This window comes from Strix uralensis, chromosome 3 (genome assembly GCF_047716275.1).
Source record: "Strix uralensis isolate ZFMK-TIS-50842 chromosome 3, bStrUra1, whole genome shotgun sequence".
NCBI lineage: Eukaryota > Metazoa > Chordata > Aves > Strigiformes > Strigidae > Strix > Strix uralensis.
The window spans coordinates 61,831,373-61,856,145 of record NC_133974.1 but is presented as its reverse complement, the minus strand read 5'-3'; the positions used below and the strand labels follow the sequence as shown (position 1 = coordinate 61,856,145).

At 37.8% G+C, this 24,773-nt stretch overlaps 1 protein-coding gene across 4 annotated transcripts in view; it reads right to left on the bottom strand.

Moving 5' to 3' along the window:
- The window catches only part of LAMA2 (laminin subunit alpha 2), a 391,575-nt gene that overhangs the window by 123,815 nt on the left and 242,987 nt on the right, over positions 1-24,773 (bottom strand). For 3 of the 4 annotated variants that reach the window (XM_074862478.1, XM_074862479.1, XM_074862480.1), the window contains exons 18-23: positions 21,226-21,312; positions 14,757-14,968; positions 10,139-10,245; positions 8,963-9,226; positions 5,892-6,072; positions 2,316-2,452 (exon numbers count right to left, since the gene is read on the bottom strand). In XM_074862478.1, coding sequence (XP_074718579.1) covers positions 2,316-2,452; positions 5,892-6,072; positions 8,963-9,226; positions 10,139-10,245; positions 14,757-14,968; positions 21,226-21,312 — 988 coding nt within the window. The remainder of the gene's footprint in view (positions 1-2,315; positions 2,453-5,891; positions 6,073-8,962; positions 9,227-10,138; positions 10,246-14,756; positions 14,969-21,225; positions 21,313-24,773) is intronic. The other variant, XM_074862481.1, reaches the window with a different exon arrangement.

The window sequence follows — 24,773 nt, the reverse complement described above, 5'->3', positions numbered from 1 at the left end:
GGTTGAATTATAAGTATAGGCATTTATCTTTATTCAACAAGGGTAAAGCAATTACACTAAATACATTTTCAACACTGTTTTCTTTTTGAACAGATATTACTTACCACTGAGAAGTTAGGCAGTAAAATCAAATAAATCTAAAAGGGTCAAGGACACTGGGATACTTTGCAGACAAAATTAACTTAAAAACTGTAAGTGCTGTCTAAATAGTGCTTTCTATGTAAACCCTCTGCAGGGCATGTTCAGACCACTTTGTTAAAACTAGAATTGCTCAGGGGCAGTGGTCCCAGTGGAATCTAGTTCAATGTTTATTAATCATCCATCAGACAGGTAACTATCTTCTTTGTACAAATAGGACCCTTAGATGACAGTAATTTACACAGTAAGGGATAGAGATTTAGTCATGTGATGTACTGGGAAGTAAACTTCCTCACAGAATGAGCCTTGCGCTGGCAGGTAAGGATAGAAATAGGTGATTTGCCACAGGGTCTAGATATTGGATATAGAAGTAAGTGGCAGGAAAAGCTGCAGGCTTCCAAAGAACAGAAGAATCTCTCAGTGCTATTACTGTGACTGTACTGCAAAGCTAGCACAGGACATTTGCTGCGATCACTGGTGTGACCAGAATCTCATATGGAGAAGTTCAGCTTGCAGAAGCAAACTCAGTGCCAGTAGTACAGGTTACCACAGTAACTGACATGGATAGACTTGGTAAAATTAAGGGCACAAAGCTGAAAAAGAGAGGAGGAAAATACAGATTCAGTTTCTAAGCAAAACTGTTTTTTACATGAATACTTACAGCGCCTTTCTTCTGATCTGAAAAGACCATTTATAAAGAAGGTGATTATATACAGAAACCACTCAAATTCAGTCTTTACTGAATGTCAGAAAAACTATTTAACTACTGGTTAAATGTTAGACTGCTAGACTACTACCTAACCTAAGAAATAAAACCTGACAGAAGGAACCTTATTCTTCAAGATACCTTTGAACATAAAGCTTAGAAAGCAAATGTTCACCATACACTGAAATATCTTGGTGTGCAGTATCAAAACCTAAATTACAATCAGATGTTATGTTTGTTCTGCAAGCAAGCAGTTTTATGCAATGCTCTCTATTCCCTGAATTATGACAGCCCTGAAAATTTTCTGCAAAGAGTGTGTACAGGAGATTCACATCTCACTTTGCAGAAATTAGTTGCAACAATCTGTAAGAGATGTGGGCTGATAGATCATTATTAATTTAGATGGTGCCATGGAACTGTCATACTAATGTGCTCACATAAAAGACAATCAGAAAATATACTCCAGAGCTCAAAGAGAGGTCTTCAACCTCATTAGGCTGGTTTCAGAAGCCAAAAGTCTGTATCACAGAAGCACAGCAGAGGTTTCACAAGAGGAGTTTTCCATACATACAGAAAAGAAATCATTCTTGATAATTAGCTTGCAGCCTGAGCTACATGACAAACAGCCTTTTAAAAAAGAGCATTAATGGTGTATGACCATGTTCAGACAAGACAGTGTTTTGGAGTAATTGCAGCAGTAGTATAAATCCCTCATCATCAATGAGAACAGCAGAGAGGAGAAGACATCTGAACTTTGCACAATAGTCACTGTCACCAGTTTTCAACCTTAACCAACTACTGCTCCCCTTAACTCAAGAGTAGGACATTAACAACAGCTTTCATGGCCTCTTTGACATACTATCGTTGTTCTCTTATTTCTTCTCTGTTCTTCCCTTCCCTTCAGATTTTTTTTAACTCTGGTCAAACATTGGAATAAGGATTTAAAGGCTAATGAGAAGAACATAGGAAAAAAGTGCATTTTACAGCTCAGGTGGCTGTTTCTTTTCTTCTCTTTTCACTGTCTCTCACGCACAAGTTGAAGCCCTTCTCAAGTAAACTCCAAGCACAAATTCCCAGTGGTATCACAATTAGGGCCAAAGTAAATTTGTTCTGCAAAGGCACTGTCAATTACCTGTAACTACTCATCTATATACATTGTACAAAATACTGTGGTAATCTCAATCACATTAAATGCAGCTATAATAAAAGAAATCAGGCTCAAGAAGGACACTGACTCAGCAAGACAGCAGTATAAACAGGGCGTTTGGTGTTACAGGCTGCATACCTGAGACAGAGGATCTGTAGTGCTCAGTAACAGATCGTCAACACTTACACCACAGTCTGACAAGAAAACTCACAATGCAGAGACGAACCATGATTTACAACTTAAAATTATGTTCCAGCTACAAATTACTGTATTTACCCCATGGGAAAGAAGTAACATACACAGAGAAAATAGAGATCCACTCACCTTGCAGCCGCTGACAATGTCATGGCCCCAGTAATTTGGTGCACATTTGTCACACATATCTCCAACAGTATTGGGAGGGCAGATACAGCGGCCACTGACAGGATCGCAGTTATTACCAAAACGTGAACACTCACAGGCTTCATGGGAGACAGGAAAAAATAAAGCAGAGGAAAAGTTACCCCTGTATGTGACACCTGGAAAGCGGACCCTAACAGGGTTAGGATCATTCCACCGAAGCTTTTACTGTACAGTGAACTTGCAGTTATCTGCAGACACAGTGGGGCAGGAAAGGTAGGGCAAACCCAGAAAAACCAAAACTAGGAGCAATGCAACACAGATTAACTGAGGTTGAAGTACCTACCATGAGAACAAAATGGGAAAAATAAAGGCACCGACTGCAGAGATGTAGAGACTTCTGAGATGGTGCACTTATGTAACATAGCTGCAGGAGTATCGCTGTACAATTTCTGGGCCCACGCTGTCTCATGCAAGAAGCCACCTGACTGCCTCTGAGCCCTCTACACAGGGAAACTGCAGTGTGTTTAACCTCTTCCACCAATCTGAGCCAACCTCCTGAAATTTCTGCTGCTGAGAACAGACTTTTCTTAAAGGGCAAAAAAAGTGTTTCAGTTTCTTTCTCCCATTCCTTTTTTTCAGATCACATGTATTCTGCCTTGGGGGGACATCAACAACATGCCTCTTCATAGGAAACTGGGATTCTTTGCAGATTTTATTCAATTAAAAATACTTTTGTTTTGGAAGTGGTTCCAAAAATGTTCTTTGCTCTTAAAGCATTATTAAATGAACAACTCATTGGTGGCAAATGCATATTCAAGGTATGTAAGTGATAAGTAGTTATGGGGCACAAGACACCTAACTGCTTGGAGGAGCAGAACTGGTGCATGGTTGTTTTCATATGCACCATCAACATTACCCCTGAGGTCAGAGCAAGAGCATCACAAGCAAACTATGACCCTCTAAGTGATAATGTGTTCCTTGGGGTGTTTAGAGGGCAGTGTAACATAACATTCATCACTGAGGGCTGTATTTATGTCCATTGCCTTTACTGTATGAAATACTTTAATTCAGAGTAAAACTACAAAATAAGAAATCTGCAAAGATAGAACTCATATCTATAGTTCAAATAACAGGTGACCTTTATTTTTCCCATTCAATGCTTTCGCAGTAAGGTAACTGATGCAAAGAAGATAGTAAGTTTTGCCTCCATCACGCCAGGAACAAGATGTTTTGCATGCTACATAAAATCTTTTGACACACTGTGAATTGAAGATGTTTCAGAATACATCTCTCATTGGGAGACTGAGGCTTTTGGATGTGACAGCTCTTCTATGGGCTTCCAGTTCTTGCACAAAATTGGTTCAAAAGGCGTGGAGGGGAAGAAAGTGATACACCAATATTTTTTGCATTTTTACTTTTATCATTATTAAAAAGAAGATGGAAAAAAATACAACACATTTGTTGCAAGCAACAGTGAAATAGCAATCTCTTTTGTATCTTTGCTGCTAGAATATCAACACTAACTGATGATGCTTTAGGAGGGTTTTTTTAGGCTTTATGGTTTTTTATTGAACAAGAAAAAAAATCAAATTATATTCCTTTTGGATAAATGCTAGATAAAAGAGGTCCAATATTTTATCTGATACTTAACTGTCACTATGGAATTCATTTCTGTGCACTTTCTTCCTAGCACAATTTGATATACTTCTATTAAATTTCTGATTTTCTCTGTGATTCATAATTTAATTCTTTTTTTTTTTTTTTCATTTGAAGGAATACATAAAAAGCCTACTAAAAATAAGTGGGGAAAAAACAGCATTTTGAAAACAGAATTCCTCTCTGTTTTATTAACTTTGGAACTTTTAAAAATCTGAATTTTCTGAACATCTGTAGCTGTTGCAGCTATTTAAAATATTTGATGACCACAGGCAGATACATTTCTGTTTAAAATATTGTTTGGATTTACACTACTTTCTCATTTCATCACCATTCCTTAAACTCTGCCATTTCAAGTTTGCCAAGAGAGCAGTTAAAATTTTTATGTGAAATATTGTTAATTGCCCTTTCAGTTTCTTTCCCCAACTGTATGAAATTAAAAACCTTTTGTAGTATTTCACAATAGTGATATGCTTTTAAACTGTGAAATGTTAGAATAAGAGACTAATCATGAAGATAAACTATAGTATTTTTGCCCTCCATACGTGTGCTAAGGGCTTTAGGACCTCAGTTTATTTCAAGCTCTCTCATCAGTGAGCCTGTGAACCAATCTTTCCCTCTTCCAAGGTGCCAGGTGTTTGCACTCTTCAAGGCAGTAAATGTTTTCTGAGCCCTTCCTTCCCATGGGAGACAATACCATAAAGTAATGTTTTCAAATATGATCTATATTCCAGCCTGGCTCAAGGTTTATCAACATGACAGGTGAAATTTAATTTTGCTGCACAGATGGGGGTCTCGAGGCTTCGATGCTCCTTCCATTAAAAAAAGGGAGCAAAAAAGGCAGAGAACTAGGCTTGTCGCTTCTGCTGCCATTCTAGATGGAAAAGGAAGAAGAATAGGATACCAGGGATGGTGATTTCTGCTTCTAGAAAGAATGCAGTTTATGCCTGAAGAATAATAGCAGCAATACCCTTGGCTTTATAGCACTCTGTCATCAGCAAAGAATGCTGCAGACCCATTGCCATTCTGGCATCCCAGCAGCCAGCCACACTAGACAACTATCTAAGTCTCGCGTGATCACACCTAAATGAGTCTTATGAGACCTTAAAAATACAGTTCTATTAGCAAAGATGGATATTTCCCTGTGAAGAGACCGATCGATTAGGTTCTTTTCGACATAGCAGTCTGTACTGCTTTAAGGACAGGGACCATCCATTTCAGTGTTTGACCTAATGTCCAAAAGGACAAATGTAAATGTAAAGAAATGGCTGGATATATTTATACCTGATGCTGGAGTTTCAGCATCTGGAAAAGCATACTTTTCATGTGTTTACACAAGGGACACAGTAGAGAATTTTATCTGAAGAGCTTGTTATACACAAAAAGTATACAAGTAAGCGAGATCCTAAAAAAATCACTGTATATAAATTTATTAAAAAAGGATCAACCATGTAAGGAGAGTTAAAAGGTCTGGGATAAAACTAGAAGCAAAGGGATTTTTTTCTTCTTTTTTTTTCCATTCACCTCCCTTACATCCCTTTAAGCTGATGCAATTTGGCAAGTACTTTAATCCGCCTTCTATGATACTCTTACCATAACTAAATTATAGGAACTTCATAGAAATCTTCTTGTAGAAATTATGTGGAGCAAAGGACATTCCTCTTCCTTCTAAACGTGGTAGATTAGCCACAAACTGACCTTAAAATAGCAGGAATTGCTTGGGTCTTTTGTTTTTGCCAATCACCATCCTTGTCAATTGACTGATTTACAGGGCTGTCTGTGAAAATACCTACCTGTCAAGAAAATTTGTTAGACAATCCAAAACCAGCCAAACTAGAATCTTAGTAATCAATCAATCAGTCAATCAATCAATCTGAAATTGGCTGCAAATAATTTACATACAAGTACAGCCTCCTTCTTCAAAGTTGTAAAATCCATGAGCACAGCGGTCACACTTCTTTCCTGTCACTCCAGGCTGGCAATAACACTGTCCATCTCCATCGCAGTCAAAGGATTTGGAACCAAAAGAGTTGCAGTTGCAGGGAACACATCCTCTTGAAGACTGTAAACCAAATGTTTCAGGCTGACACAGAGAGGGGAAAAGAAGTTAGTACACAGAATGATTACCAGGAGAAAAGAGGAAAATCTGAGAGTGTAGGGAGATCAGGGTGGTTCTTTCTTCTTCATCACTGAAATACTACTCTTAACATATTGAATTGTAGGGGTAAAACACTGGGGCAAGGACAGAAAACACCTTACACAGCTAAAAAAAGAGTAAAGATTTCAGAATGTTACCTGATGCTGTAACGAATGTTCTGCAATGTAATGCATTTCCTATGAGGTTGTGTTTCCATAAGTACAATTCCCACAAGAAATGGGCCATATATATATATATTCTATGTCTGGGTTCTAAGATTATGTCAGGCAGAGTTTGTTGCTAAGAGAATGAATTCAAATTCTCAGCTATGAATGGAGATTGATTCAACTGGAAAGCCTCTGAACAACTAGATTTCATCTCCTCTGACCAGAGGCAATGTCTGTATACAGTATTCTGTAACTTGAGGGCATTTATTTCTAATTATATATAGGAATAACTTTAGGAGAATATAGATATAATGTATTTGTGTACATTACGAGCAAATAATGGGAATTATCTATTTTTAAGATAAAACCTGTCTTTGGGTTAGGTCTAAGACTAAGATAGAAGTAATTAGTGAGCCTCTGTTTCTCTTCTATTTTCATTCTTCGCTTTTTTGCACTGAGTACTGTAAAGTTCCCACAGAACCACAATAGATGTCATCAACTATAGTAATAACTTTCCTCCATAACTTCACTAGTGGAGTGCAAAAAGTATACTTGTAAAGAAGGGAAGATGCATGCTCATTTGTATACTGTAATATGGCATTCTGCAGGAAGTTTTTAACCAACAGACCCCATGGATTTTGCTGCACCAGGTAACACAGGCTCCTGGGAGCAAACTCTACTAGATATTGAAATTCTGAACTCAGTTTTGAGCTAGAGTGACTTAAAATGGGAGTACTTTTCTACCTTTTTTCAGGTATGATGATTTTCAGAGAATATTGAAACCCAAATCATATTACTAACTTCACTTGACATTGATATTACAATATTTCCTAGTAAAAATCTACCAGAGACTTTGCTAGAAAAGAAAAATGTTGAACATTAGATATTAGGAAGATCACTGCTAATGAATATAAATGAAACAAAGTAGAAAATATTTACTTTTACAATGTACTACTGTGTGACCCAGGTATGTGGTGTGAGATTTTTACCTAGTATACATCAGTATAGATTTTTCAAATCAGTGGAGCTGCACTGACTTACATTTTACATGGATTTGTTTTACAGTGGAACCCCTAACATCTTGTGTAGGTGAATTTACAGAGACTTCAGCAGGTTTCCATGTAAAAGTCCTGAAACCTGATCTCTGAGGTTAGTATTGAAGTTCCACATTCCCATAGAGAAACTGCTGATAGGTATCAGAATACAGGACTACATCTACGGTCAGAATTTGGCCTGAAGTATCATGTGAACCTAAGGAAATGCTTGATTATACATATAATAAAGAATTACACTGATTTTAATTTCCAAATACTATACTGAAATGTTTTGCCAATGACATATTTCTGCATGACAAAACGTGGTGTATCAGAAAGAAATACTCAAAGTCATATAATTAAGGTTCAATTAAATATACTGACTATCTCTAAAGATTTCTTTTCCACAGGAAGAAACACACAGAAATGTGAATATGCCAAAATCTCAGGACAGACATTCAAATTAATGCAGTGAAGTAACCAATGCACAGCATGCATATATAGGATCTAATAAATCCTGTTTATAAGGGTGAAAACCACAATAAGTCTGATACTAGCATCACACTGCGTGAAGGAAGATTGCTAGCATGCTGGGTTGTATTCTGTGATGAGCTCTGCACAGTGAAAGACATTTTGATCAGTCATGCAAACCCCAAGATGGACCCCTAAGTTAAGCCCTCAGTGAAGCTTGTTTACACACAGAAATTCTAAGAACCACATTTACTGAACAAGAGCTAAGACCCCGGATGACAATGAGGAAATACGATGAATTTTCTGAATGTTATTATACTGTGTCCCTGTATCAGTGTAGGTCGAGTGTTTGTGTGGGCAACACAGTTACGTACTATATGTTAAATTGGTAAAAGCTCATGTTCTCCAAGGGAATCCATACGAGCAAATATGGCATGGATCCCAGAGTCTGGCTGAGGAGGGAAAACACTGCCAGGTATTTTTCAAACATGGTGTGATAAGTGTGGAGGTTTTGAGTTGCAAAAAAACCCAACATCTCTAAAACACTGCTATGTTAGAAGCAGTTGCACCGTAATTATTTTCTCTTAGGAAATAAGTTGCTTTGTTGGTATGTGATAAACAATGAACACTTCTGTCATTTTGGGCATTACATTCAAATTATGAGCACTACACCTCGTTAAAAATGGCTCAGATAACTTGTCATATTCACTAATGGGAACTTTTAACACCAGTTATGTTTGATATTTTAAGATTAGATCTTAACTCTTTGCCTCTGGGGCTGATTCTTCTTGCAAACTCCTTAAGCTTTTGCCTCTTGAATTGTTAGAAGAGGAAGTTTTATCCTGCCAAAGGCCATGAAAAACCTACTGATTTCAGTGATGTATGTACACCACCCATACATTTTGTGATACTGCTGTTGATGGTGCTGCTTTTGGACTTATTCCAGTATTTGACTTCTGGCCTGTATTGTCATTCGTGCTATGAGAAGCCTTAGGAGCGGGGAAGTATCCTAAAAGGCTGCCTGTATTCTGAGCTTGTCTGTTTCCTGATAATTTTGTACATTGTAGCACATGTATTTAAAATTTTTTAAAAAAGCCTGCGGTAGCTCCAAACACAAGCGAATACGAGATTTTAGCCCATGCAATGCACACAGTTTCTGATTACCAGAATAGCAGGCCGGTAAGCACCCCGTGGGCACCCACTGGCACTGCTGATGCCCCATTTCCGAGGGGGGACTCGGATCTGCTGACTGCTTCGTGCATTTTCTTTCAATTTAGGCACCTGTCTGCTGATTTCACAGTGTCTGCCCATGAATCCTGATTTGCAGATACATCTTCCTGACACATCACATTGCAGTGACATGGATCCTAAAGCACTGCAGCCACAGGGTATACAAAACAGCTTTTCTGGGGCCCAGAAGTAGCTGGGCTTTAAGAATGAAAAGTAAACACTGTTAGAAAGTGAAGATAATGAAACTACAAGACATAAAAGAGTACAGGAATAAAGACAGTAGTAAACAAAGATTAATTCCAATCAACTGCCAATATTGTATTAAGAAACGAGATATTTGCTGTATATGTATTGCAAATTCCATTGATACCAACGATTTTTCTTTGAATGGACTCTTAAATACTATCGAAAACAGAGTGAGAGCAAACCACTTCAGACATTCTGCAGTTTGAAAGGGTGAAAGTGATCCTTGTGATTTCTGCAGAATTATTTATGTGCTTTAAATTACACACATGTGGAGGTGTTCTGAGGACACAGGTGTAACCCATGAGTCCTCACGCTGAACTAGAGAAACGTGCAGCCAGCTATAACATATTCCTTAGCAGCCTGAAGACAACTCTGTGAAAATTTATGAAACACTGTTTTTTTGCTGTGATTTATGAAACAGCAAAACAACGTCAAGGCAAAAGACACTTTCACCAAAAAAGAATACATTATTTGGACAATACAAGAAGAAATCCTAAGAAAAGACCATAAAAGCAGAACATTCACAGCAGAAGTAACATCCTGCTTTTTTTGAAAATCAGATGCTATCAGACATTTTGAAACTTTTATCAGAGGGATTATTCCCTAGAGCCCCAATATTTTTAATTAATTTATTTATATCAAACATTCAGTATATAAGGTGTATATACCATATATAAAAATGTACTTATACGGACAGTGAGGTTTAAAATACATTCGTTATATGCAAATGCACTATTCTGTGTTTTGTTCCAGAAAACCTTTAGAAAACATTCAAAACCCAGCCATTTTACCTTTCTGTGCATAAGAATGGATACGACAAACAGAGAAGAAAGCTGAAAGGACACTCAGTGTCTTGTCACTCACCTTGCAGGTGTCACACCGACGCCCGATCACATTGGCTTTACACTCGCACTGTCCCGTCCGAGAGTCACAGATCTCTGAAAAGGAGCCATTGATGTGACAGTGACAGGCTGCAGAGGAAGAAGAAGGAGCTGTTATTGTGCTTCCTAAAGCTAAATTTAATAGCCAAATGTTTACAGTGCAGCTTTTGCCACCCTGAGAAATCCAAGGCGGCAGGCCTGAGTAAAGCAGGAAGGTGTCACCCCCATACTATGACAACACACATTAACTTACCCATATTAATGTGGAATTTTGATCCAAATTATTGCAGTAAGAAATTTTGGCTCAAGTTCATAACTTGTTTTATATGCTCCTCTCAGATCAAAACAGGATGTTTAGGGCACATTACTGAGTACGTGCCCCAAAACTTAGAGTGGGCAGAGTGGCACTGAGAGGAAAAAAAAAGGGTACAGACCCTTACACAGGGTGTGTAGGGGATGTAGCTATGGCAGGTGGGAGGGTTACTGCTCCTCACGCTGGTCCTGCCACCCTGAAGTCCAGTGATGTTAATGCAGTAGGCAGGAAATGTTGGCAGGCTGAGGGCCCACTATGGGAGCAGTAACCTCCTCAAATCCCCAAGAGCTGCTCCTCACAGGAAGCACCCTGAAGTACAGCTGAAAAAGAGACCAAGAATTATCTGCTACCGTGACTCTCTGGGACCTCTGTCTTAGCGACAGCATCGCAGTTCCCAGAGGAAATGTAATCCAACTGACCAGCCTAACTCATCACAACACTCTCTTAAGGATTTAAAATGGCCATGAAAAGGAACTGCCGTTTCTTGAGGAAAATAACAATGTTTCTGGCTTCTAAATTCTTATATTTTAGGAGAAGAGAAATTTTGGAGAAGCTTTCTACCACCCTTTATGTTCTTCAATCACAGTTCTTCTGGCATGCAAACATTAGGAAAAAATCCCTTTAGTGCAAACAGTAGAGAAGAGGGATGTGATTGGTGTCACAGGGACTATAACCATGCAGTCACCAATTCCACCAGCATGAGCTGGTTCCTGCACATCCATTTTTTTTTTCCCCCAGAGGGGAATGAAACCACATCTCTGTAATGACTATCAATCTACTCTGTAAACCAGATCTCCAATCCATGTTTTTGCCTTCCTGCAGTGCCCTGACTGCATGTGTTTTTTTCCTCAACGTGGCAGTTTCATTTTAAGAAACACTTAAGAGTTCCAACAGTGAGCACATGCTGGTCACATACTTGCATGTCACAAGATGCCATTTGAGACAAAGCAGTTCTATTTTTTCTATATACAGACTATTACAACAGGAGCATCCTCATTACTTTATTGGACTTACTAATTTACAATTTTCAATTGTAAATTGAAAGGATGTGGGTTTTTTTCTCCCTACTTCTGAGGTATTCTGCAAAATTGCTTCTTTCAAAAGAAAATGACTTTATGGCTTGCCAGTCTGTTCATGGCATTACTTCTCAAATGTTTCCAAAGATTTCTCATATTCTGGAATAAGTAACAAAAATATGTTGGGCTCTCATACCAGTCTGGTAACACCTTCAGAGGTTTTGATCTCTTTCAGTTTTGTAAGATATTTTAAAAATGTAAACATTTAAAAACACTTCTGCTGTAATTATCACTGCTTCTCTTTTACTCTAATTTTTCAACACTAACTGAATCCTTAATTTACCTCTTTCATCCTGTATACAGCCCTCTCCTTTACCATAATATTAATTTTTTTAAAACTGCCGACACTCCAAACTGTACACAGTGATGAGTATCACATATGTTTTGAGTATCTTTCTGATTAAAATGGTCAGCAGTGAAAGGTGATGCGAAAGCTCAGATTCAAAGAACCACAATTTTCAATGCAAATTAATGCTATTATTTCACCAACTTTTTCATACAGACCTCAAAAAACAAAGTCAGTCTTATTTGAATTGTTTTGTGTATCAGATATATGACAAAACAAGGATCAAAAAAGAAAATTTACGCTGGTTTGTCCTATTCATATTATATATTACTGCAAATGGCATACTGTGTATTCTTAACTCAGCCACAGATGACTGAGTGCAATGCAGTGGTAAGGCAGAATTTCGAAGTCAAGACTTTGATTGTTTTTCTTGGCTCTAGCAGCATGTACAGACAGAAGAAACATACAGTTGGGGCTATTCATCTAATAAACTGCTACTCAATCTGATAAACTGCATTTACATCACCTAAAACCTTTGCATTCATTCACCTCTACTGGGAAAATTAGCTATTGTCCAAACCTCCAAGTGGTTGCTATAACACAATACAGCCTGTCAGAGAAATTTGTCTTACTTTCTCCCAAAATGACACCGGTCAAGACCCTTCATTCTCTCTAGATTTATGTAAAGATTTGAGTGTGTATTTATAATCAACCTACACACTTACTCTCCTCCAACAGTAGTACCTATGCACTGGCACACAGGCACGCTTGAATATTCTCTTTAACCTCATGTCACCTAGCTCTGTTACCACCAGCACAACCTCCAGGTATTTGTTTCAGCACACTGTGTTGTTTCACACCAAAACCCAACCTACTAGAATCAAATCAAATAAGCTTAGGACATTTGCTCATTGTTCTTAGATTTATGATTTTCGTACAGATACACCAAGAAATTCAGAGCCACTATAGTGATATAAAGTTGTACTGTCATTTGAAATGGTTAATGCACACAACAACAGCACTGTACTGAGAAAGAGCAAGAAACATTTCAAACAATAATTTGAAAGCAAAATTCATGCTTTGCAATACTCTTGGATTTGGCTTTTTAATAAGGAATGAAATTGAAAACAACAAAGCAAAGGCACAGTCCCTCTGATATTGTAGCTGCAGGGCAAACTTCATGGAAGTCTGCAAAGGAAATAAAAAATCATTTGCAAAAAAGAAAATGCACACGGAAGACGGAGAGTAGATGAATACAAGGTAAATGTGAACACAAGGCTATGAATACATTAGAAGGTTCTTGTCAGTGATACTAACAACAAAAGCAAAGCTTGTAATTCTAGATTAAATATGTATTTATTTTTAATACTTTTTTTTTAATTGTATGTTTTCTCATATTACATCTCTTTCTCATGGAGTTGCCACTACTGTAAAAATGTTCAAAGCAACAGTCCTATCGATGCCTCAGGAATGGTGACAATCTACTGGAAGCTATGATTTTTGAAATACGCCGCTTTTTAAATCACATTACACACTTACATGACATCATTCATCACAAACTGCTAACTTGTGCAGAGAATATATGTGATTCTCCAACTTTTATCCAGCATTGCATAAAGTAGGTACAGAAAGCATTTACACAGATATATGTCTTCATGGTTATCTATGATTTTATGTATATCAGTTTTTATTAGCCTTAGCTGAGAAACCTGATGATGTTCTGCATCTCACTGGCTCCCATGCAGTCTTAGGTGGTCCAACAGAACTTAATATTCTCACTGTCAAACTGCAAGCCTCCAATAGAGCAAATCCTGCAAATGAATGCCAGTGGCTCAGATTTTTGTGTTTTTCCAACATGTACTGCAGAAGTGGTTCTTGTGTTCCTACATACACAGAAGTAAGACAATGGCCCAGATCTTTTACTTGCATAATTTTATCCTGATATAACACCTTTGTACTCAGCGGAGTTGCTCTGAGTTTATTCCAATGAATCAAAACAGATTAAGTCCTTGTGACAGTGAAATAAAGTCCTCTGCTCTCTCAGGACAGTTTATAACCCGTTTTAGTCCATTCCTCAGAATGGGGTGGAAGGGTATGTGAAGAATGTTTTTAAGTTAAAAGCACTTGTTCTGCCCAATAACTATGTTCTGAATTGTGCCAGCAATGGCTCAGAGAGCACCACTACCTCCTACAGAAGCAAAAGCTCTTGTTCCTACCAAATCTTCCACCTACTCTCAATGTTTTGCAATCACTAATGGGGAAATATGAACTGGGGCTGATATTTAAACAGCATGCCACCACTCAACTGATTAGTGGTAGCTTGCTGCAGTGACAGGTATCTTCCTCCAGAGCACCTCAGAAAATTTGTCAGGAGATTTTAGTCTCTACTTTGCAGGAGGCGGGAGAATCTTTCCCTGTAAGAGGCAGCAGCTCCCAACTTTTACTGAAGTCATGTAGTTAGGAAGGAGGCCACAAGTGTTGCCAGAGTTCGATACTACAGTAACTCAAATATCACTCCCTCCTTTCAGCACCAATCTCACTAGTTAATGGGATTTCCCTGGATGGCTTATAGTGTTTTTAGTGAATTGTTTTCAATTATTTGTATTTATTTTTGTAGATCTGACATTTAGTATAACCTTTTGCATACATGCAATGCTACACTCTCCCAGGTTTTTTTTCATGTCTGCTTCATTACTACTTCAACTACAGCAGGAAGTTTTTTAATAGGTTCTTCTTTCTATTTACTTTGAAACGTCCCTTTCCAGATACAGCTGCAAGTAAAACACTAATATTATTATTATTATTAGAAGTGTAAGTGTACCATATCATTCTCCTGCTCACGGACACAGAGGCACAGTCTTCCTCTCAGGAACATGGTTATAGGATAGATCAATACTGTCAGGAGCACTAAAAGTTCATGACTTACGTTGACAGTTCCTTGCATCAAGAGCATCGCCAAAATATCCCTCAGCACACCTCTCACAATATTGGCCTGTTGTGCCTGGCTTACATATCAGGCAAGCACCAGACAAGCTGTCACAGCTGCCAGGAACGGAGAAGTCAAGGTTGTCATTACACTGGCATGGCTGGCACGATTTCCCTGGTATTAAAGGTTGTCCAAAATAGCCTTCTGCACACCTAAGGTAAAAGACATCAGCAGTTAGGACCCTTAAATAATCCTCTTATTAGAAATATTTAATTTTGTTGCCTCATTAATCACCAAAAATTATTTGATCTTCTTTCAAGTATTTCTTAAGTCTTTATTCTTTCTTCATCCTTTTCCTTTTTAACAACACTGTAGATACAGTACCAGCTGAAATCCTGCCAGTTCTGCTAATAATTAGACTTCAGTGGGAGAAAAATCTTGTCACTGGCACTGAAGACGAGACGAAGCATAGTAAGAAATCTGTCTATTGGCACACTAGAGGAATTCAAGTCCATGTTAGATAGGCTTTGTATTTCAGCACATCATGTCTAGATGTTCTGTATTCATTTACCAGCAAGCTTGATGAATTTTTTCCCTCTACCTTAAAAACTTGTTTGGTTTAGAAAAACAGGTTTAGAAAGTAATATAGACATAAATTTGCTTACCTAACAAGATTCTCCTCTGACTTAGTCTTCCCTTGATCTACTGCATGGTCAGATTTGTTTAGTTAATGAATTGCTCATCTGTGCATATAGGTAGGTAACAAAAAGATTGCTCACTATCACAGGAACTATGTTGGTGTGTACTGTACCTTTCATATTTTAATGGAGATGTTTAAAAATATCACCTTCTTTTTTACCTTGCCCACCAGCAATTTCCTGTGAGTACCATGTAAAACAGGTTAGTCAATCTGACCTAACATGAGTGTGTACTTAAAGCAAATTTCTACTCATCTCACAGCCCATTTCCTATTTATATTCTGGTCTGCTTTCCCTTTCCATTACATTTGCTCACACTTCACAGTAAGAGCAACTTGTAGATAGTGAAGAAAAAGAAGAAAATTGCCCAGTTCCAGCTAATGAAGTTATTCATGTGGATCTCAGATGAACTCCAATTAGTGTTAAGAAAACAGAAAGTACATAAAACACATTGCATAAATTAATGTTTCTTACTGTTTTAAAGTCAGTTTGAATGCAGCTCTAATGTACATAGATATCCTCTCTGCTTTGTAACAGAAACGGATGGTATGGTCGAGCAAGGATTTTGCATACCATCCTAACATGGGAATGCAAAGCTCCACTATGCTTGCACTCTTGTCCCTTTATGCTCATCAAGTTCATCCTTTTCCTTGCATCCAGAACATCTCATGAAGCTTCCAACTGGATCCTAAACTAAGCCATCTCAACATTTATTAACTATTATTCAACATCATTAGCAAAGATCATAAAACTGGATAACTGAGACTAGGGAGGAAATTATAGTTGGATCTAATTGAACAGTTTTTTGTAGTAAGATACTACACAAAGTAGGATTTTTTCCATTCTCTAAAAATACTCACAATGCAGACCATAGATGAATATATTTGTAAATAGTCCAGTCATTTGGGTGCATGTAAACGCTCAATGTGAGTAAAATTTTCACGATCTAGCCCACTATGCTTTAGTCCTTTAGTATAGCCATCTCTCACAATTACCTCCTCATAGTAAAAATATATCAAAAACTCATCATTAGAATAATTCAGGCATTTTATTTTCAGAATCTGTCACAAATGTAGCCATGCACTGTACCTCCTTGTATTCCCTGCAAAGAAGTTGATATTTTTCCCTTGGATAGGAGATATTTCAGCAATCACAAAAGACTTGATTTTTAGCTTACTTTCACTGAAACAAATTGGCTTTTTTCAGTGATGATATCTCAGTTACAAAGGCCAGGAATGTCTCTCAATACATGTAATAATTAATAGCCATGTTTTATCAAAGCCAAAGAATAAAGATAATTTATGCAGTTATTTTACCTAAAACAGACTATGTCTGAAGTTCACCCACGTTTTGCTGAGATCCTTTTCACTTATTACTGGCATATTTGTCATAAACCTGTATTTTTTGGTGATAGAATCTATTTGACTTCACTTAATGCGTATTCATTTTTCTCTTTCACTTTCATTTAGGGGTTAGCTCTGTATCCGATAGCACTCACAGAAACTTACCAAGAAGTTCACAGAAAAAATACTCCAGGGATTTGTGAGAAGTGCACTGCTAATCATTTCCTTCTATTAATAGCAGGAGACCTCGATAACTCTTTGTATTCTCATCAATTTAAACTTTGCTAATTAAAATTAGCAAATCCCACTACCATCACATAGCTATGTTCTACTTACATACATACATAATCTTGAATCCAGATTCAAGATGATCTTGAAAGTAGGAGTAAACCAGTTAGGCTTAAAAGAAAACTGTGTGCATGTATCTATGTGTAAATTCTTTCACTTTTTCTCCCACTTCTCCTGAAGTTGCAGGGGAAGATTAAAAAATCCACTTTCACTAATTCCACCTTTATTCCCTTAAGGACATTTCTACTTCAGCTACTCTTCTCAGATTCAAAGCATTATATGTTTGGCAAGGTTCATAATAAAAAAAAAAAAACCCACAATAATATATGTGGCATGGAAAATTATATTTATGTATTACACAAAATACATATCTAAATAAATTACTGTTAAGTACAACAGAATAGCTCTGAGATTAAAATAGGAGTAAAAGCAGTGAAGAAAGATTCTTTCCATTTTTTTCTTCCTCTGTGCTGACCTTTACCCTCAAATGCAGGTATGTCTGACCAACACTGTTTGTTTTTATTTGGCATAACTGGTACCCAATACAGGGCTACTATATAAATATATTTGTATGTATGTGTACTGGGTCTGGCTGGGATGGAGTTAATTTTCTTCAGCAGCCTGTATGGTGCTGTGTATATACACACAAACACAGGCCTATTTGATACATTTCTTTATATTTACCAGAAAAAAACCCTTGAGACAGAGTTAATTTAGGCTGAAAACCCAAACACTTTAAGGTCTGGAAATACTATTTTTACATTTGCTTTGAAACTTCTGTGCATTCAACCTGTGTACAAAATCAGGCAAAAGCCCTGTGGAGAATCGGCGTGTGAACACCCAGTTAAAAATCTCAACTAAGGTCCACAGCACTGATGTTATTGTTGTATGACCAACTATAAATCTTGCGTTTTCTAACATCAGAGTGCTTACCTTCGCAAGCTGTAAACAATCCTGCCCAACACATTTGTTGTATCAAATCTCCTGAATGTTTGACCCTTTTCCCAAGAGCACTGCAATACAGACTTGTACTTCTGGCAGTAGTGGAAGAATTATATTAGCTAGAAGAAGCAGCAGGTTGAAGCCAAGGGACTCAAAGGGGACTGTGGCTGGTGGCACTCTGTGCTAGATGTGAAAACTGGGGGAGGGGGGAAGGAAGGACATGACCCAGCTCACCCTTCTCCTTCCACTTAAGTTACATGGACCTCTTATTTCTCCTTCTAGAAGGAAAAGGTCACTGGAACCATATTCATAAATGAAGGAGTGCTACAGGAGAAGCTACTCTCATCTATTTTGCTTCTTGTCCCTAAAACTGTGTGGTCTTGTCTATATCAAGATTGTGTAGCTGGAAAATGCCTATCATCATCCTGTAGAGGTGCTGGGCTCAAAGGATGGCTTTTTGACATTCTCATACATGCTTTCTATGGAGATGAGTTCGGAGTTCGGAGAGTGTCTGTCCTACCTCATACTCCTTGGGAAAGTGAGCAGTGAGCAAAGAAAGAACATAAGTCAAATTTGCTGGGGAAAAGGATAAAATGGGGAAGCTGGGCTTTCTCTACAGTTATAGGTATGGAGTAACTCCCAACACAGTTTATATCTGTTTATATCAATTATTTTGATGGTGTTATGAGCTGGACCCCTCAGAACACTGAGCAATTTTGGCAACATTTTCCTGAAAAGTTCAAGTGAGAAAAGCACCAAATCTTTTTGAGATTTTACAGCTCAGGGGCGTGTGTGTGTGTGTGTATATCTCTATATATATCTATAAAAGACCTTATCTCCCTAGGGGACAGAGGATGATTTTGGAGGCTAAATAAGTACAATATTGCATATGCTCACTTCATACTTGGAATGTCATGATAATTTAGGACTGTTCAGTTAATGAATGATGTGGCTCAGACCCCTTGTCACTTTGCAGTTGCTAAAATGAAAGAGAACTCTTTTAGCAATTATACAGTCACTATTAATAGCAAAAGGAAACATGCTTTCTCCTGTTCATTATTATTGACAGCTGCGGCATTTCCAAGCAACTTGTTACAATTAAAAGAAAATAGTTCTGTGAACATTGGAATGAATGGTCTAATTTCCAATGGATTTATATCTCATGATTACAAGGCTAAGGGCTGATTATTTGCTGCAGGATGTTGCTCTTCATCAGGGAGTAATCCCTCAGGCTACAGCAGCACTTTTTCCTTGCCCTGTGAAAGTTTTCTTATGGGCAGAACATTTAATAATCTCTCTCGTTCTCTCTCTCTCTCTCTCATGTATTCTCTGCTGTTTAATCAGGTGTGAGTTCACAATGTATTCTCCCCCTTAGCTACAACATGTCCTGATTTATTAACCTCTATTCAGCTACTTCTTTTCACAAAACCTTCAGGAACAATTATTATCTTTGAGACCTCCTACCCTTCTGTCAAATTTCGTTGAAATTGACCTACAAGTTCAAATGTCTTTGCAGGCAGCCAGACAGACATGCACAAAAAGATCGCACTAGCCTCATTTCCTTAGGAAATCAGGCTAAAATCCAAGCCTGCCTCTTACTCGGATTCTGTCCTACTGCATCTACAGCCTGTGCTCCACTCAGAAATAGCACTTGTTGCTAATGGAAGCTGTCAATGACCCTGCATTGACAAACTGGCATCAAAGTGCTCTTGATGTGATTTATTCCTGCCGTCATTAACTTCACAGCCCACTAGCTGAAAGAAGGTGATGACTTCCAAGACAGACAGGAAAAGACAGGCAGAAATTGCACGCAGCAGGAGCAGACTCAGTGATGATGGGTGGAAACAGGTGACAGCCTCCACTTTCATTTCAGGACAGACACAGCACAACAGGGGATTTAAAAGGAAGTAGTTGCAAATGTAAATTGGGAAGACAGGACTGGAGGGTGATTCATAGCATATGCTCAGGTTCCTGCTTTCCTGGTTGGCTCTTCCTCTTGGTTCATTCCTATTTCTCCTCATCCCAGCCCGAATATTGTAAGTCTTCATTCAGAAGCCTTACCTTTTTTTAGGGTTTATGTTGGAAAATGCTGCAAGCAGCTCATGGAAGTGCCAAATGGCAAAAGCCTACTAAAAACCAGAAGTGGCATGTTTTCAGGACTCATAACTGCCTAGCTAGGTGTTAGACAGTTATCTGGCTCCCCTGGCCCCTCTTAAAAAGGTGTCATTTGCAGGGTCATGGGGGACTGGGATCATGGAGCCAAAGCCAATGCTGATTTATCATGACCTCCAAACTACTAGCAGAGGTCCCCTGGCACACTAACAGCTCTTGAAAGCTGTTCCATCCATGTGAAATCCCAAGGGACTGAAAGGCGTGAAGATACGGTGATGATATCTCTTGTCTACGAGGTCTCACCTCCTGTGGAAGGGGGTTCCCAGGAGCTTAGCACCAGCACTCACACTAGCCTTCTGTTTCATTTAAATTCTCCATGCGATCCTTTCAGAATAACAGGATATAAGAAGGGGAGAGAACTTTCTGTCTCAGTACTAACATGTCATTCAGACCTGTCACAGCCAAAGACAGGCTAGACATATTTTTTTTATTTGTCTTTTGTATAGGTAGTAGTAAGTGTAGGCAATATATATTGAGCTTTTGTATGTATTTGACAAAGAGGAAATATCTTTTTTGTCATTAAAACCTAGCTTGTTCTACTTGCTAAATAAAGACTGCAACAGGAGACTATAAGTAACAAAAATGTAAAGTATGATTAAAAAAAATAATTAAAATCAATAAATAACTTATTAGAATTGTATTTCTGCTGCATATTAACTTTTTACTGGTGCCAAAAAGAGGCATCAGTAAATTATTGCATACTTGATTCACCATGCTCCAAACATTCAAATGACAAAAGAGACAAAATAATTATAAAAATCGCAGAAGAGTGACAAAAAAGCTACAAAAATCATCTTTATAAAAAGACTGTTCTCAGCAAATGCTTCTTGGAAGCTTTGCACTTTACCACAAAGTAATAAAACAAGCACTTGAAATATGCAAATGCATGGACAATATCAGAAGATGCACAGGAATTTCTTCAGAGAGTTTCAGAACACAGGAATGGGGACAAGAAGGGGAAGTAATAAAAAGGTGTAGTAGTTCTATGCGAGCAATACTTTTGTTAAAAGCATGGTGCTTGCTTACCTTTCACAGCGTGGTCCCACGTACCCAGCTGGGCATTCATTGCATATTAATCCACGACTTCGGTCAAAATGGCATGTTGGGCTAAAGCTGTGTTGTTGATATTGGGTAAGAAGTGGGACAAGGAAGAAACATAAAGAAAAGATTGTTAGCAGCATAGCTCTCTTTCCACTTCAGAGATCATTAATTTGCAAAACAGTGCCCAGGAAAAGTGATTCTGGTCTAGGACATGGGGCTTAAGTTTGACTCCAGCAAACAGAATTTGGAATGACTCTGCTATTTCTGCGACACTGAATATAGAGTAACGGATGGCAGCATCCCAAAAGCCTGTTATTATGGGACTTGAGCCTACCACTGAGTGGTCTGGATACCATTATAAAGGCAGGAATGTACAGCTGTTTGTTTGTGCCCCTGAGGGCCTGGCAAAACAATCTATGCCATAATGTGGCCCCTATATAAATCTTTCTGAAGGACAACCAATTTGAAAGTTCAGTTAACTTTGTGTATAACCGGCTGTGAAAGGAACCCAGTAAACAAGGGAAGGGGCAAAAAGGGAAATATCTGGTGCGGCTTCCCAGCAAGTGCATGAGTAAATCGAGTGCCAGTGACCTCAAGCAAGAGGCCATGCAGGCACACAGAAGTTTAAGAATAGCTTAATCTTTTAAGAGTAGAAAGCTTTGCCTCTTTGCTATGCTCTACTTATTTTTAGCTGGTTTATTTTATAAATAGGGATATCATAGGCATTTGGAAGTTCCACCTCTCAATGTCCACGTTTAACTGAACTGTGCTCTTTTGATGCTTACCATTTTGCTTTCTGTAGTCTTTCTCCCTTAATACACTATTGTGAGGAAACCTCCTGACACTCTAAAAGACATCACACACAAGAGACAACCTGTTCTTCTATCATCTGGAATTATTATTAGAGACAGAGACATATGAACAACTTTGTAGGGCCTCATCTAAATAAAGGTAATCAATTATGGTCAACCAAATAGAAAAAGGAAAAAAAAAGAATGGAAGCAGGTTTGTAGTGGGGTGACTACTCACAACAGGAGAACAAAGCACCTATCTGAAAAGAAGACACTAAACTTATCTTTTGTAACCTAGGAAAACAGAAGTTAAGAAGGAATAAAATTGCTCTAACAAAGACATCAGAAGGAAGGTATAAGGTAAAAGTTCACGCTACAGTAATAACAAATAGACATAATCCGACCTTGGATAAATTAAAGCAGGATGTATGATGAAAGTTTCTGGAAAATAACAGGCACAGAGAAGACAGAAAAGTTTAATTAGGATCATGTAATGTGATTACCTACTGGTGACTGGACCCCACTTCTCAGGAGTCATCCATCCTGTGATCTGACCTCAGTTACTCTTTATTCTGTTTCTGTTATAGATTATTTCAATTTATAAATATCCTGTCTGTCATAGGGCAAGTTATCTCACAGAAATAAAAGAGATCAGAAGGAAAAATGTGGGAATGTCAGGTCCAGTAAACATAGACAGGTACTGGGATTTTCCTTTTTCCCATAAGGATTATGTTTGCATTATTTTGCAATGTCATTCAATTAATAATAGTCACGAATGCATGAGGAGCCAGTTGAAGAAACAATAATCATTCATTCTATTTTTAAATAGGAATGAAAGCAATTTTCAACTGAGGCACACATTATCATTGAATCTAATCAGCAGCACCTGACATTTCAAATAAGATCCTGCTTGTCAGTCCCAACCTCACTCTTTCTAAGAGCTACATGGAAAACTTTGTGGAGATGCTATCACAACTCATTATAGCATTGCACAAGATTGACTGTAGCACAGTTCCATCAGGAGCTCTGAATTCAACTGCATACATTTTAAAGATAACAATAATTAAGTACTTATTATTACTAAGCAATAAGAATTAATAGCAGAATTTCCATGTTTTAAGGATTATGCTCAGACCAAGTACCCTTTAATTCTTTCTCTGACTTAATAGTCAGTCCACATCTCAACGCTAAACATTAACATATTGAGAAATTCCCATCTGCATACTTTAAAGGAAATACGTGATAGCAGGGTGAGAAAAGAAGAGCTTATCTTCCTGATTACTTAGAATCTCATTACTCGCTAGTCATAAATACTAATGAACAGTGTGTATTGATCTGTCAAAGCAAGCTTCGAAAAATCTTAGCCCCTCTTGATTTACCCTCGCTCTCTTCAGTTTTTACATAAGGTAACAACATTAATACCAGTTAGGACATGGGACAAGTATGCATACACAGTATGGGTATATGTGTGAAAGGTCTATGTTGGGAAACAGAGCTTCCTAAAGGCTTACAAGTACGTTATAGAAAACATCTCTTGGGAATAAGTTTGTGATTTTACTTAATTCTTCAGGAAAATATTAATATTCTGAGACCAACCCGAATTCCTAGTTCATATGCTATGAGTTTACTTGTGGCCTTTCCAGGCTGAGTGAGATATCTTCTATCTTCCATTTCCAGTGATATAACATTCCTGTCAGGGTCTTCAATACCCAAATTAAGTTTATCACCACTTCAAGAAAAGCAGTAGTTATCCCAGACATCTACATCTGGTAGAAAGAATACGGCAGTATGTCTGATAATTTCTACGGAAGAAACTCTTTAAAGATTAATAATGTTAGAACAGTTTGTAAGAGTGATGCATTAATGAGAAGAGGTAAGATGAAGAAGTCAAGCGTGCACTATATATGCCATTTATAACCACCATTGATCTCATTTGCCTCATATAAGTACAGATATGGAGATATATGCAAGAAGAGGAAAATATAGCCAAGGATCTAGAAAACAAGCTTAGACAATTTAATTTTAGCTTCCTGATTTGGCCGAGAATTCTTTCCTGACATATGGCAAGTCACTTATCACTGTTGTGCTTCAGAAGGCAGTTTTATGATTGGCTTCAGTGATTGCATATGGAAACTGCTGCCATTAGAAAACAGGAGAGGGAATGAGCAGCAGTTAAGTCAGCTTAAGTTAACTATAGAACACCACCATTACCACTATGTTTCTAAAATGGATAGAACAGTTGTCCTCCACCTTATGTGGCATCGCAAAGAAAAAGACTTGGTGCTGTGAAAACAGTGATGGGAACTATTATAAACATCATAAAGGAATAAGACACTGCTATAAAAGGCAAAGCTAATTTCTTAATAGAAATATATCTCAGAGGTTCATTACATGGACAACATTCTCTATGTACCAGGAACTCAGTATTAAGCTTAGAGACCTACAGATGTGCTGTCATGCCATGTTAGGAATTAAATACTACAGGAATTAAAATCTATAGGCAGCTATTTATATCATTTGTACATAAAGTAGTCACTTGTTAGGTTGTTCAGAAATAACATGACATATACTACATCTATACAGTGACATAGACTTGCTGGAAATATCTTTATTTTTCATGTGAAGGATGTGTGAAGGAATCTGAATTGTTTACATATATTACCCCTAGCATACCAAACTCATTGCCAACTAAGGAAGTAGTTTAACAGCTTTAACAGCCCCTTTTTTCCTCATAAACAAATT